Below are 15,310 nucleotides of genomic sequence, written 5' to 3' on the forward strand. Positions count from 1 at the left end.
TTTGCAGCAGCAGAGCCAGGCATACACAACTCAAGGAGAGCAGACCCTGTGTTGAGCAGCAGACTGGCTGGGCTCAGAGAGCAAAAAGGAACAGAGAAGTAACACAAGGAGCTGGAACTGGCCAAGCAGCACAGCCTGCAGCTGGATGTGGTGAGCACCTGGGACCAGCAAAGTGTGGGGAAAGGCTCTGGACTGGGAGAGGGGTCTGGCCACTTCGAGCTTGAGACTGTGTGGTCACTACCAGAGCTAGCGTGTCCAGCCTGTAGCCCCCCCTGCAGCGTATCCAGGGCCTCTAAGAAAGAGACTGTGGACTGTCCTTATACTCTGCAGGCTGCTGTTTTGATGTCCCTGTGCTACAGAGCAGAGCTGTGTGTTCTCCTTTAACCATTCTCATTTTTTTCTTATTCTTTTCTCTTTAATCCGTTGTTGTTTAATAAATTGTATTTGCTTTGAACTTTGAGAAGTGGTCACTGGGCCAAGAAGGCCTGCAGTATAAAGAGAGCACCTCGGAGTGGGGACACCCTAACTCCTGCCCCTAGTGACTACAAGGTCAGGGATTAAGCCCCAGGAAACCTGGGCCCAGCCTTGTTGGGGTTTCAAGGGCTCTGCTACTCAGGAGAGTGGAGGGGGAACCCTCAGGATCAGGGAGCCGTGGGGTAAAGGAAGTGGGAGCGGGGACTCAGATCCTTTCGCTGGTTCATTTCACCGGGGTGTATAGAAGCCAGGAAAGTTCCCCACAATAGCGGGACCATTCCCCCGCTTACACTGACACTGGCCTAGAAGGTCCAGGATGATGCACAGTAGAGGGTGCAGATGTGGACTGAGCTGCTGCAGCAGGGACGCAACGTGTGTGACTGTCCGGGAGCTCCTGACCTACCCAGCACCAGTCCCTGCTCCCCCTGCCTGATCCCGCTGCCCCTCCCATACCAGACCCTGCTCCAGCCCCCTCTTCTGCTTATCTCCCTATCCTCCCTGTACCCCCCCCTCCCACCCCGGAGGTTGCTGAGGTCCCTGCACACGAGGCGGAGGAAGCACCCGAGCCACATGCCACTCTCAGCCCCAGCCCTGAGCTTCCCCTCCCTACCCTCCAAGGTTCTCGGTTCCCTCCCCATTTCCAGGTTCTCCTCCCCAGTTACTTCTGTCCCAAATAAATAACCAAACAGATCTTTTTTTTTTCCCCAAAACAAAACAGTGTTTTTATTGTGCCTGAAGGGAAAAAGGGTAGAGGGGGAAGGGAGGGATTGTTGTGGGAAAATCAGGGTACATCTAGACTACATGCCTCTGTCGCCAGAGGTATGTAGATGAGGCTACCAGGCATAGGAAAATGAAGCAGCGATTTAAATAATTGCCGCTTCATTTAAATTTACATGGCTGCTACGCTGAGCCGATCAGCTGTTTGTCGGCTCAGTGCGGTAGTCTCGACGCGCGGGTGTCGACATCAAAGGCATTTGTTGACCTTCCAGGTAAACCTCATCCCAGGAGGCATACCTGGGTGGTCGACAAACGCCTTTGATGTCGACACCCGCGCGTCCAGACTACTGCGCTGAGCCGACAAACAGCTGATCGGCTCAGCGCGGCAGCCATGTAAATTTAAATGAAGCGGCGATTATTTAAATCACCGCTTCATTTTCCTATGCTTGGTAGCCTCATCTATATGCCTCTGGCGACAGAAGCATGTAGTCTAGACGTACCCTCAGAGAGGGGCAAGGCACAGGCCCCCAGCAGGAAGGCCCTCTTTCGAGAGAGGAATGCAAATACAGGTGAACGAAATTGCAAATGAAGCACGGATTTGAATTTCCCGCGCTTCATTTGCATAATCGCGTCCGGCTGCTATTTCAAAATGACCTATTTCAAAAAAAGAAACATCTTGACGCGGTTATTTCGAAAGAAAACCCTTCTTTCGAAATAACCCTTACTCCTTATAAAATGAGGGGAAATTGAGTCTTTCACTGGCTACTCCACTTTGTTGAGCAGGGTCAGTGTCAGAGTACCTGGGTCATTTTGTTTACCCTTTTTAAAAAATGGCACTAAAGTAACTTTCTTCCAGACTTCTGGAACTTTCCTGGTGTTCCAAGACTTACTGAAAATTTTATAATGGTCCAGTGAGCTCTTCAGCCAGCTCTTTTAAAACTCTTGGATTCAGATTACCCAGACCTGCTGATTTTAAAAATATCTAAGTTCTGTCGCTTCTGTTTAACATTCTCCAAAGATAACAGTGGAATGAAAAGAGTATTATCACCATATGATGAGACTATATAATCTTTTTCTTCTGTTACAGAACAGAAATATTTATTGAACACTTCTGCCTTTCTTCCATTATTACTGATAATTCTATCATTTCCATCTAGTAATGGACCAATACCATTATCAGGATTCTTTTTTAACTCAATGGGACTAACATGCATGAAAGCCTGGTAAAATGACGAATCCTATTGTTTGTAATTGAACTAATATATAGCATCCAGAGTGAATAAATCTCTAGGAAATGCTTTGGCAGAGTCTGAGCGAAGAAACCTAGACACAAAAATATGTTCAGGGTAGATAATAATGCTGAGACAATGCTGCTAACACTGAGCTCGGAACATTTGGAAATTCCCTTTGAAATTTGGGGCTCAGATTGAAAGAATGCAGTTCATTCCTTGCCTTCTTTTTTTAAGTCATTGCACCAGATTTAATAAATTTAGAAAAAAATAAGAATGATTTAAATGCAGCGATACTTGTATTCAGAGGAAATTTACAGTCAGATGTGGGAAAAATTGAGGAAGAGAAAGTTAAAGGGACAATTTGATCCTCTTGCATGTTGGCTACTCTCCTTTACTCTCTTCTCAGGAAATAGCTCCATAAGTACTGCATTCACAAATTGTCATCTGCTTGTGTTAGTACAAACAGCTATCCTGTAAAAATGTCAGTTCTTGAGTCAAGTAGATATAAAAGCCAATGCTCTTGAGGATGGCAGCTTAAAGATGTAGGGGGGAAAAGAAAGTGTTGTAGGTTATGCTTTGTTTCTGTGGACTGTGTTAAAGTGGCAGTTGCTTTCCCCTCCCTCTCCTCCCCCCTTCTATAAGTTTGTGCTCTGAGTTCAAGTAATTGAAAGCTATATAGAAGTACATTATTCCAGGCTACCTTGCTGTTTCTAGTTCTGGCCGTCATGTCTATTGGTGCACAAGAATGCAAGGGGAATTGTGAAGCCTACAAAATCAGAAAGCCAACATTTGCAAAATTGATTGCCTAAAATTATGCTACGGAGAGGCATCTAAATAAGTGGTTTGATTGAAGTTGATGGGACCTTGTGAATCTTCAGCATCCCAAGAAATCAGATTGGTTATGTAGGTACCTAAATATAAAACAAACTTAAGGCACCGTGATTTGAAAACTTTAGCTGAAATTTTAGGGCCAAATCTGGTACTACCATCTTGAGCACCACCTTGCTGGTGGGGGGTAGTTTAAATGGACACCACATGTAACTGTGTGTAGGGATTAGGAAGCATCACAATGGACAGTTGTAGTTTAACTGCTTTTACCTAACTACCCTCGCTTTCCTCCTCTACCTGCATATCCTTTTTATGGAAAACCTCAAGATATATAAGGAATTATAGGTTAAAAAGAATCACTAGTACTGGATTCTTTTTGTAAGTTGTTGGACTCAACCTCATCCAGAAAGCAGCAATCAGTGTTTCTTTAATAGTTCAATAGCTGCATCTCAAAACTCTGAAGGGTAGAGAGCTAATAAATATAATTTCATGGTGAAATATTCATGGTGGTTTCCCCTTCGATCAGATGAATGATTGTTATGATTGGTTTAGTCACTTAGAATACTGCAATGGAAACTACACACCCCCTGCAGCATCTCTTTCAAAATTGCTTTGTAAAAGCTTTGAGATTTTTGAAGTATCCAAAGGGAAACATGCAGTTAAATCTCCCTAGAGTGGCAATAAAAATGTGGAACAAAACATAATCCAGATGGAAACCTGCTCAGTGCATGCATAGTTTTCACATACGGTACATTCATCATTTTAATATTTGGGTTTTCTGTTGTCAAGAATGTACATGAAAGAGATTTCATCATATGTACTGTTGACATAAAATAGATGAAAACTCTCACTAATTAGCTTTTTATTAAGTCAACATTAAGATATGTAGAAGATGGTAACAAAGAGCATAGCTCTCTCTTCTGAAATATCCATAAACCAGCTGTTATCATTGATTCATTATGTTACTTCCTGTTGAAAGCCTCTCAACAGTGTCCTTTGCAGGATTGAAGAGCAGGTATCATTTTGGTTACTTTGTTTTCTTTGTTTTGGACAGTTTCATATGCTTCTTGTACATCATACTTTTTGACTATATGCCAGCTATTCATAACAATCTTAATTAAATCACAGGGGTTTCACCTGCTCTGACATGTACCGCCAACGTTTCCTGTTTGTTTTTTGAATTAACATTTCACCTTTATTGGGTCATCTTAAATCTGCACTAAAGTCAAGAGAGAGAGTTGACTCTCGTACTCCATGATGGCTTGGTGAGCAATGGTTTCTGTAAGACATTAACCCAAATGTTTCAGTACCATGACAAAAAACTGAATAATCCATCATGTAGGAGAGAGTCCTTTATGTAAGACTGGCGATGCTGCATATACTCCCATCTTTTTCTCTACATTGTTTTCGAACAACTGTTGTTCATCCCTGTCTCATCTTTTTTGGAACCTATACAATCAAAACATGTACTGTAATATGCTTCTTTCTGCGACGTGGCAGTAGCTGCTAGCCCAGCTCTACTTAAAAGTATATCAGACATTTCTAATTTAAATGCTGTTACTGGGATTCAATACAATAAGAGCTGAATCCTGCTGTTTGATCCATGCAGGATTTCTTTCGACTCCACTAATCATGTGCATACGTCCTAAGAATGTGCCTCTACATTTATAATATAAGTCAATGTATAATGCATGTTAATAAGCAAAAACCCTCTTTAAATGACTCTGCATTTTCTTTGTAAAATGCCTGGTACTTAATGATATTTTTTAAATTGGCATACTAATTGGATTCAGTGGAATATGAGCACACAACTGAGTGTCATTGCAATCTTTCACATGGAAGTTACTCCTCATGTCATCCAGCTTCTTTTCCTGCTTTTTGTGTTAAAGGAATTCTGACTTAATACAGGAAAAGGAGATGGTACTTTTAATTGATATGACACTATTTGTTTTGTTATAGCACTATTCTAGTCTAATCCTAATCATTTATTTTAATGATCAATATAAAAGTGTATGATAACACACACAAAAATACATATAAGCAATAATTTATATACTATTACAAAAACCAGTTTTCGCCACAAATATGTTCTGTAATGGAATTTTGGCTTTAGGTCAAACGTGAATTTGATTAAGGATGCAAATAAGGCTAGAGGAGTCGATCTCTTGAAGATAATGTTAACAGTATTATGGGTTCCTGTTGTAGCTTGATAGGCAAGTTTCAGTTGAGTTTTGCACTTAAAGGGTTTGATCTCTTGGGCTGTGTCTTCATTGGCACCCTTTTCCGGAAAAGGGATGCTAATGAGACAAGTCGGAATTGCAAATGCCGCGGGGGATTTAAATATCCCCTGCGGTATTTGCATGAACACGGCAGCCGCTTTTTTCCGGCTCGGGGTTTTGTCGGAGAAAAGCGCCAGTCTAGACGGGATCTTTTGGAAAATAAAACCTTTTCCGGAAGATCCCTTATTCCCCCTAGGAATATTTGCTATTCCGACTGGTCTCATCCCTTTTCCGGAAAAGGGTGCCAATGTAGATATAGCCTTTGTGTATGAAAAATCCATCACAACGTTTTGAATTGGGGTGTCATATTTGTTTTGTTTCAGCACACTATCCCCTTGTGGTGGTAAAAACCTGTATCCCTTCGATTTTGTCCCCTTTGCAAGTTTTTTTGTGGCTTGAGCAACAGGATGGTTTTGAATGTTGTTTCTATTGAGAAGGCTGCATGCAGGAGCAAAATTAATGTAAATCCTTAATGAAAAACTATTGTGTGCAGTATGTTTGGTTCTGTTACAGGCAGTCCCCGGGTTACGTATGTATGTAAGTTGTATGTAAGTTGGAACTGGTGTCCAGATTCAGCCGCTGCTGAAACTGACCAGCGGCTGACTACAGGAAGCCCTAGGCAGAGTTGCTCTGCCCTGGGCTTCCTGGAATCAGCCGCTGATCAGTTTCAACAGCGGCTGAATTTGGACTCCTGGGACAGAGCAGCTGGGGCGCTGCCAGATAGGTCCCCGCAGCGCTGCACCTCAGCACTGCGGGGACCATCCCGGCAGCACCCCAGCTGCTCTACCTCAGGTGTCCCCAAGTCAGCCTCTGCTGAAACTGATCAGCGGCTGATTCCAGGAAGCCCGGGGCAGAGCAACTCTACCTCGGGCTTCCTGTAGTCAGCGCTGGTCAGTTTCAGCAGCGGCTGACTTGGGGACGCCTGGGGCAGAGCAGCTGGGGTGCTGCCGGGTTGGTCCAGTAGCGCCGAGGAACGGCGCTGCGGGACCAACCCGGCAGCGCCCCAGCTGCTCTACCCCAGGTGTCGTCGGCAAGAAAAGCCTGGTCTGCTGGGGGAGGAGGGGGGTCCCGCCGCCCGCGTCCTCCTGGGGCAAGAAAAGCTGCTCCGCGTCTCCCTGGTCTGCTGGGGGGGGCTCCCCCCAGCAGACCAGGGAGAGGCGGAGCAAAGCCGTGGAGCACGCGGGCAGAGGGACAGCCCAGACGCGCCGCGGCTGTCCTGCTGTCGGTGTCCTCCAAGGCTTTGCTCCCCGTCTCCCTGGTCTGCTGGAGCCCCCCCCAGCAGACCAGGGAGACGCGGAGCAGCTTTTCTCGCCCTGGAGGACGCGGGCGGCGGGACCGCGGCGCATCTGGGCGTCCCGCCGCTGGCGTCCTCCGGGGCGAGAGAGCCCCGTTTGTAACTGCGGATCCGACATAAGTCGGATCCGCGTAACTCAGGGACTGCCTGTATAGTGCTGCCAGTTTGCACATTGTTTTATTTAGGGAACATAAACTCACTTTGCTCAGGTAGAAATGACTACGCCAGGTTCATGGAAATGGAAAAGCAAACTGAATATTCTACCTGGCAGTTCAATGAAGAACCATCTGCACTGGCAAGAAACAGTTTTGCAACCTATCCCTAATGAATACATACCTGTAATTATGCTTGCTGGCTGCTACAGGCACTTTTTTTATCCTGGACAAGATCCTCCTGTATAACCTACACAGTTTATTCTGTACTAAATCCAATTCCTTTTTTGTAGTAGATAGGTTCAGGGCACACTAATTACTTGCAGGTTTCAAGCATGTGAAGTATATTTTATTTGTGGGAAAACAATTTCAATTTTTTTAAAGAAATGACTCATCATGGAATTTATATTTGACTCAAATGCAGATTTTTATATATTCTAGTAATTAAAACATTTTTTAGAATTCAATTATATTTTAGGTACAGACTTTTTAATTTTAATGGAACATTTTAGTGCTATAATGTGTGAACCTGTAATGTAATGCACTGTTTGGTTGGTCTTATGTGCACACTGTTTGTGTGGGAGGAAACCATTTGAATTGCAAATTAGTATTTTTACATTATTAATCAGTGTGACCGGCCATAATGAATGAATAAAAGGAGCCTGCTTGGGTGAGTAGTTCATTTGGTCCACGGGCAATCTCATCCTTTTCCAAATCAATACATGCTATTGTCCTCCACAAACCAGCCTCTGTTAGTTGCATATAACAAAGAACCATGTAAACACTTGCAAAGAGGACAATAACGTTTTGCAGAATAGACACTGAAATATCCAGGGGAAGCATTATGTTGCTTATGAATGATCTGATATAGCATTTAGAATCTAAATGATCCACCATCTCCGGTGTGCTCTAGGCGGGGGCATGTCTGAAGTCTGTAGCTTGCATAATAAGCTGGGCACTTGCTAGGTGGGCTCAAGAGTTCTTCACACTGAGCAAACAGGAAATGGAATTTCAAAACGTGTGGAGCTTTGGAGGGGAAGGGTGTATACTTGGCTGCCAGCAGAGGCGACTGTTGAGGAAGGATGCAGTGGTGGCACTGGCCACGTGACTGCCCCCTACATGATTCCTCCCCACACATCTAGCCCAGGGGTGGGTGAGACAATCCCTCCTCCTCTCCCTGTCCCTGCCTCTATCTCTTCCCTGTCCTTACCCAAACCCTTCCCCGCCCTTACTCCACCTTTGATTCTTCCCCCAAACCCCTTTCCAATGACACCACTTGGGTCTTACATTGCCATTGAGTGCTGGGTGGGGGCTGACCCTTGCTGCTGGTGCCAGGCCCTTCTGCTATTCCCCAGGGCTGCCCAGAGGCTCTGGCCCCTTGCTCTTCCTGTCCATGGCGTTTGGGGAGGTCACAAGTCCCCTCACACCCTCCCTCCCCACATGTTGCCACTGGTTGCCTGCCAGCAAACTTCAAAATGGTGACCATGGGGCTCATTGTGGGACACCTCCAGAAGACTACCACTGTCAGCATAAGTAACACAGTGTCTGCACTGGCACTAAGCGCTACACCTCCTTCAGTGGATTTATTAAATCGGCAGGTGAGTTAAAAGGTAGGCAGCTGTCTAAAACATTTTAGTGTAGGCCTAGTCTACACTAGGACTTCACATTGAATTTAGTCATATATGGTTGATTTTCTAAATGATGCATCCATGCTACCGGGCTGCCATGTCGACTTCAATGGCTGCTGAAGTTGATTTCAGTACGCCTGCTTTTCATGAGGAGTAACACAATGCCCAACCTTGCATGCTCGAATTTACGGTAGTGTAAATGCAGACTTGCCAAAAGTCGAGATTATTGGCCTCTGGGAGGCCTCCTGCATTTCCCCTCTTTGGCCAGAACTTGTGTCTCTGCTGCTCTGAGCAGAAAAAGCTGTGGAAAAAATTGAATTCCATTTCCCTGCTGGCTATCGTTGAAAGCACATTGAGAACGAGCAGCACACTGTGCCACAAGCTCTGCTCCCATCTTCCTTAAAAGGTGTCTAGGGTGTGGGAGGCTTGGAGCTGGGACAGTTCCAGGGGGTGCCCTGAGCCACCTCCTATCACCTGCTTGGTCATTCTGTCTCTTTTCTATATGGTTATGAGCAGGGCTCAATGAACTGCGGCCCGAACCCAGCTTTTCCGGGTTGTATATTTGTCGAGCCCTGGTTATGAGAAGCAATCCCATTCCAGGCACATCCCATTTTCCCGGCACAACCAAACCCTTGCTTGGGTTTAAGTTATGATAAGAAGCTGTATACCAAATTTGGTGGTCCTAGTACTTACCATTTAGGAAGAGTTCTTGAACAGATAGGCAGACAGACAGACTCTCAAATATATAGTAGATAAAGTTGTCTTGTGCCCGGGTATCTTACTCTCCTTTCTTTACAGAAACAGTTACACTGGTGTCAATCACTTTTTTTACCAGTATAACTATATACTGTGTCTACATTGGCTGTGTCTACATTGGCACCCTTTTCCGGAAAAGGGATGCTAATGAGACAAGTCGGAATTGCAAATGCCGCGGGGGATTTAAATATCCCCCGCCGCATTTGCATGAACATGGCTGCTGCTTTTTTCCGGCTCGGGGCTTTGCCGGAGAAAAGCGCCAGTCTAGACGGGATCTTTTGGAAAATAAAGCCTTTTCCAGAAGATCCCTTGTTCCTGATTTTAAGAGGAATAAGGGATCTTTCGGAAAAGGCTTTATTTTCCGAAAGATCCCGTCTAGGCTAGCGCTTTTCTCCGGCAAAGCCCCGAGCCGGACAAAAGCAGCAGCCATGTTCATGCAAATGCCGCGGGGGATATTTAAATCCCCCGCGGCATTTGCAATTCCGACTTGTCTCATTAGCATCCCTTTTCCGGAAAAGGGTGCCAATGTAGACACAGCCACTAGGTATTTGTATCACTTTAACTGTATCACTATTATATTTTTATAAATTGTAAAAAAATAGCTGAAAATAACTTTGTGACACAATGCTGCTTTTGCTTATTAGGCTTGATGTATTTCACTGAAAGATAAAGGTAAAATGAAGGAAATAGGATGGCACAACTAGACTCTTTGAGTAGCAATAAAAGGAATTTTTGAGCAAAGACATTTCAGCAATCTTAAAAAAGCTGAAATAGTTTGAGATAAGCTTTTAGCCCTAAGGCTGCTTACATTTCTACTAGTGTGTATCCCCATTTTGAAAATGCAAAACCATCTACGATAGCTAGATGTGCAGCTGTATTGGCTACATGCAGAAATGGTTATTAATTGTTCACACAATGTAAGCTTGCAAAATTGGAGGCTAGAGTGCACACACACATGGTTCATTTTTGTAGCTATTAAGCTTCTACCTCAGGATGAGTAGTTCTTTAAGGGATGGTCCAGCCTCCTCTGTAACTCATCTGTAACTTTACATACGGAGGAACTAGTCAGAGTACCATGATGGGCAAGTCATGTGGCTGAAATCAGGCTTTCTGGAGCAGAGATAAAAACAAAAGCATCTGGAGAACCAAAGAGGAAGAGAGAGAGAGCGGACTGCGGAGAGAGGAGCCTAGCAAGGAGAAACCTTCCCGCAGGCCAGTCCGTGAAGGACAGCTGTAGCCTCCCTTAACCAAAGAAACTGAGTGTCCTACAAGGATGAATTGGAAACCTGGACATGGCCTTAGGCCTGAAGACCAAATGAGATGGTATTGTATACAAAAAAAAGGAGATGTTACTTTAAGCACTCTAGATTGTGAATAAGCACTTGGAAGAACCAGGAGGGGACTTAGTGGATGGCACTTACAGAAGCATATTGTGGCAGAAAGGGGCATGCTTTGAGACGACACCTTCTCATATCATTAAAATCTGTCTAAGCTGGTAACCATCATCTTTTCTTTTCTTAATTCACAATTGCACATAAAACACTTTACCTTCTTTCTTGTAGTCTAAATGGAAGTATTTTAGAAGTAACAAGCTCCTTCCTAATAAAATTATAATAATACTGGTGCACAAAATCTGCAGGTTTAGTGGCAGTGTTTTCAGTATTGATTACCTCTCCACCTCTATATGCCAACCAAGTTCCTTATGGAATTTATTGCTTGATCACTAATTATGGAACTACAAAAATATTCAATACCTACACTTATATAAAGTGACTTACTGATTTTAAGTGTCACACAGTGCAAACAGATATAGATTAATGTGTCAACCTAATACTTAACTAGGTCTTTAAATCAGCATTTTCTTTTCTCAGAGTTGTGTCTTTGGTTGCAAAATATTTTAGTCCAAGTCATGACTTAGACTGGAAATATTATTACATGCTAACTCTTAAAGTGTTTGAAATTTTATTTAAAATCCAGATTAATAAAATGTGATAAAAAGCACCATTCCATTACAGTTCAGTACTTAAATGTATTGGCATGACTGGCCATCACCAGTTTCTTGTCAGTTTATGAAGATATTTCTCCAGCCACAGTATGTGACTCATTATTAAATGCCCCTAGCTGTTCAGTTGATGACTGAAGATGTTTCAGTTGCTTTCATGCTGTTAGCCTGTTGATGGACTGCCCACATTCTTTTGTATAGTTCGAGAACATTTCCTGTTGAATCACCTTTGATTCTGATGAATTGTAAGACCATTTGTAAATCACTAGCTCCCTGCAAATGATGATTCCCTATAATCCAACCCTGCTTGAGTTGAGCTGACCCTGAAATCCCTTCTTTTTGAAATTGGAAGTAAAAAGTGTTTCAATAAACAAACAAAAAACCAACAACCCCTAATGTCTTATCTTATTAAACAGAAGAAAGGTGGTGCAGTACACTCCAACCTAATTAAAGAAAGCTCACATGTAAGAACTTGTACATTCTGAATGTTTGGGGTCGTGAGGAAGGAAGCAGACTCCTTTTGAAGATTTTAGTGCTACAAAATTGGTGGCATTTAAGACTCTTCCAGAAGTAATTCTGTTCATTCTAATCAGTTCCCCCTTTCTTAGTATGTGAACATCCACCTTGGGATCTTTATACCGGTTTCAAATGGTAAGCATTAAAACTAATGAAGAAGAAACTGTTTGCCATCATCTCTGTCACAATTCCGGGTCACTGCAACTTTATTTCCCTTTTATAGTCCACTAAGGGCTCCCACTCCCCAGCAATCATTTGTCTTGGTCAGAGACATGTCTCACTTCCTCCTCAGATGGGTATTTCCAGACTCCATAGTCCCATGCCCACATTGTAAATTCCCCAGCAAGTCAGTCTGTCTAAGCAGGCCTGTGTTACTTTTCTTCCCAAAGGGCTATAAACTGTGTACTTGACCATAGTTATAAGGTACCACACAGATTTTCCTAAGCAAACACATTCATTCTTAAGGTGAAAGACATTGCAGAGAAAACACTAAAACAAACCCTACAGCCATGCTAATAAGCTTGCCAGAGATCACCCCAACTCTAGCAAGTGCTCTGGAGTCAGTCCTTCAAACACTACATGAGATTTTTTTTTGTGTGGTGACTGGTGTATAACCAAATAGTTTGGGACACAAAAAGCTACTTTCTTGCATAACCAACAGGCGTACATTTGCATACACCCTCCCTAGAGATTTCCTGGGAAGCCCTCCTAACTTTAAAAGTTAATTCTTTCCTGCCATGTTGTTTCAAATAGACCTCAGAGGTTCCTAGCACTTCCAGGTTTGCATTAGTTGTGTTTCCACCCAAGGATGTTACATACAGTTCTGCAATAATACATATAATTTGCATTTTTAACACACAGGATGCCTAGAATACAGACCCTAATTCAATAAGATGTAACTTAGTTACAGTAAGGTCTGTCCATGATATTGCCATATCTGCCACAATCCATTTCAGAAACATTATCGTCAGTGTGGCATTTTCAGTAGTATTAGATACTCTTCATGGACCACTATGCTTCTGCCGTACATGGCAAGTGAATGGGCAAGTGTACAAATCTTCTGGCCTGGCCCACCCTCTCTGCTGCTACCGTGAGTATTGATGTAGAGCTGCACTCCATTTGTGCACAAGGAACGCTGAGTCTGCCTACGCAGTTTCTTTGTGCCAGTCCTCTTCCCCCCTCCTTCCCCCAACACACACAGGGGAATTATGTTGTTTCTGATGTTTTTAGCATCAGAAATTAGCTGTAAGGCTGGTAATGTCCCATTTTACATTCAAAAATGAGAATCACCAGGACCCACACTTTTCACACTGAATTTCATCAGTGGCCAAATTTGCTCAAGGGCTAGTGTATTATGGATATTCTTGTATGTAAGACACCTGATCAACCAAAGCTAAAGATCAGCAGAAAAGGGCACTGAAGATCCCCATTCCCAAATGCAGCGACACTCTGGGATAACAGGGATAAAATAAAGGTAGTATCTGTGATTGTAGTTTTGCAACAGAGCCCTTTCTTTGTGCCTTTCCAGTAACCCCTGGTGATGCAAATACCTTTATTATCTAACCTGGGCTTTCCTCTTTGTTGGGGTTTGTGTGTGTCATTCAAGAAATTTGATCCCATGCGTTAGGTGTCCTTTCAACATGCGCTGAAAGGCTAAACAATGTAAAACTGGTCAGACAGGAGGTACTGCAGCTACAAACAAATGTGAAATATAGCGAGATTCTGAGCAGCGTGGAGCTTGGTTTTTAAATCATTCATCAGAGAAATTTTGGTTTGGATTGTGAATCTGGTGCATGGACAACGAATAGAAAATGAGGATAAATAGGATTCTAAAACAGAGATGTTTCTTGTGTTTGAAAAATGGTTTCCTTTTTAGGCCTCATGGAAAGGGAATATACAAATGAAACCAGGAAATTGCAGTCAAGATTTTTGTCAGGCATATATACACATTTGTTTCTGGTATAAACGAGGAAATATGGGAATCGGTAGAGGATGTTCCAAATGCACCCTTACATTTTGATTGCCAAGTCATTTGCATTCATATATAAAGTGACATCCACCTTGAAATGGGAGTTGACACATAATCACAAAGAATAAAAACTCCTTGAAATAACTAAGTGCTGGTGATGAAAGTAAAAGAAGAAAGAAATGTGGAATATATGAAAAATGTACTGATTAAATTATGAGACGTGGACAAGAAATATCTTGGAAGATGTTAAATATAAAAGATTTTCCTAATCGGCGTCATTCCTGGATATGGTAGGTATTTATTTGTCTTTGTTCAAAACAATGCACTGCACCGTCTGCTGGGGAAAAGAGTTGGAAGGATATTTAGTTTATGTAGAGCAGAACTTAAACAAAGAATACTGATAAAGAAATATGTTCCTAAAGTTGCAGTATTTTAACTGATCTGTTTTTAATATTTACTTTTTCTCCGCAGGTTCTTACTCTTTATGATTCTAGCACTGCTGGCACCCCTAAACCTTTTATGAGTTTTGATAGGAATTGGGGGGGTGAGGTGCAAGTAATGCAAAATTTTACCTCTTGTGCTTTGTTCATTTTTATACTATGTTGTCATATTCTGAATAAATCACAGACTATGCGTTGAAGTCTAAATGTATAAGAGTATGCGATCTTTTTCTTATATTGCTAAGGCTTACTCACAATCAAGAAAATGTTTTTGCTTAAAAAAATTAATTTGTATGAAATTAATTCTTGAATTTAAAATTGTACTAAGTTATTAAAGTCAATATTTATTACTTCAGTATAATTCTTTGGTTTTATCTCTGTGACTTCCCAAGCCACCTCTGTGCTGTCAACTAATGTTATATTTTAACAGATATGCAGCTCTTACTGTTGTTCTTCTAAAACAGATCATGTTATGTTCTATAGCATATAATACATCTTTATATTGGTTTCTGTTGTGTTATAACATGCTGTTTAATTTTAGACAAAAACACAATTTTGCTCTTAATGTATGAAGTACCTGTGTACTTTAAATATGTAAGTATTTCTACTTTTTATTGATAACACTTAACTGTGGGTTTCATTGCTCTAAGTTATTACTGAGCAGACTAAATAATTGATATTTCTTTTGCTCGGAATAAAAGTCAGGATTATAGTTCCAGAAGTGTACTCAACATTTTACAGACTTAAAGTTTTATTTCCTGTTCCAGAGCCAAGATAGTCAAAGTACATGGTGTGCAATATTTCAGGGAAGGGAGAATGAGGAGAGTTATTGGTGAGGAGGGCAAAGAAAAAATGTATCACTGAAAAGAGGTAACCTTGTGAAAGAGAGAATGCTTAGTGTAAAGAATTAGGACACAATTGTAGGGCTGTAGGTAGCATTATAGTGAAGAATAACTTAGACATATATAGAAAGGAATAGCGGAAAGGAGGGTCTGATCCTGCAAAGTACTGAGAGCTTTCTTT

At 42.3% G+C, this 15,310-nt stretch overlaps 1 protein-coding gene across 3 annotated transcripts in view; it reads left to right on the forward strand.

The window, feature by feature from the left end:
* Nucleotides 1-15,310, forward strand: part of PDE4B (phosphodiesterase 4B) — a 415,540-nt gene that overhangs the window by 250,760 nt on the left and 149,470 nt on the right. Inside the window, exon 1 of one of the 3 annotated variants that reach the window (XM_075936178.1) lies at nucleotides 13,583-14,137. The exons of the other annotated variants lie outside the window; for them this stretch is intronic. Coding sequence (XP_075792293.1) covers nucleotides 14,061-14,137 — 77 coding nt within the window. The 5' untranslated portion in view covers nucleotides 13,583-14,060. Of the gene's footprint in view, nucleotides 1-13,582; nucleotides 14,138-15,310 lie in introns of those variants that run through there. 3 annotated transcript variants of the gene reach the window in all.

The sequence above is a fragment of the Pelodiscus sinensis genome, chromosome 9, assembly GCF_049634645.1.
Source record: "Pelodiscus sinensis isolate JC-2024 chromosome 9, ASM4963464v1, whole genome shotgun sequence".
In the NCBI taxonomy this organism is placed as follows: Eukaryota; Metazoa; Chordata; order Testudines; family Trionychidae; genus Pelodiscus; species Pelodiscus sinensis.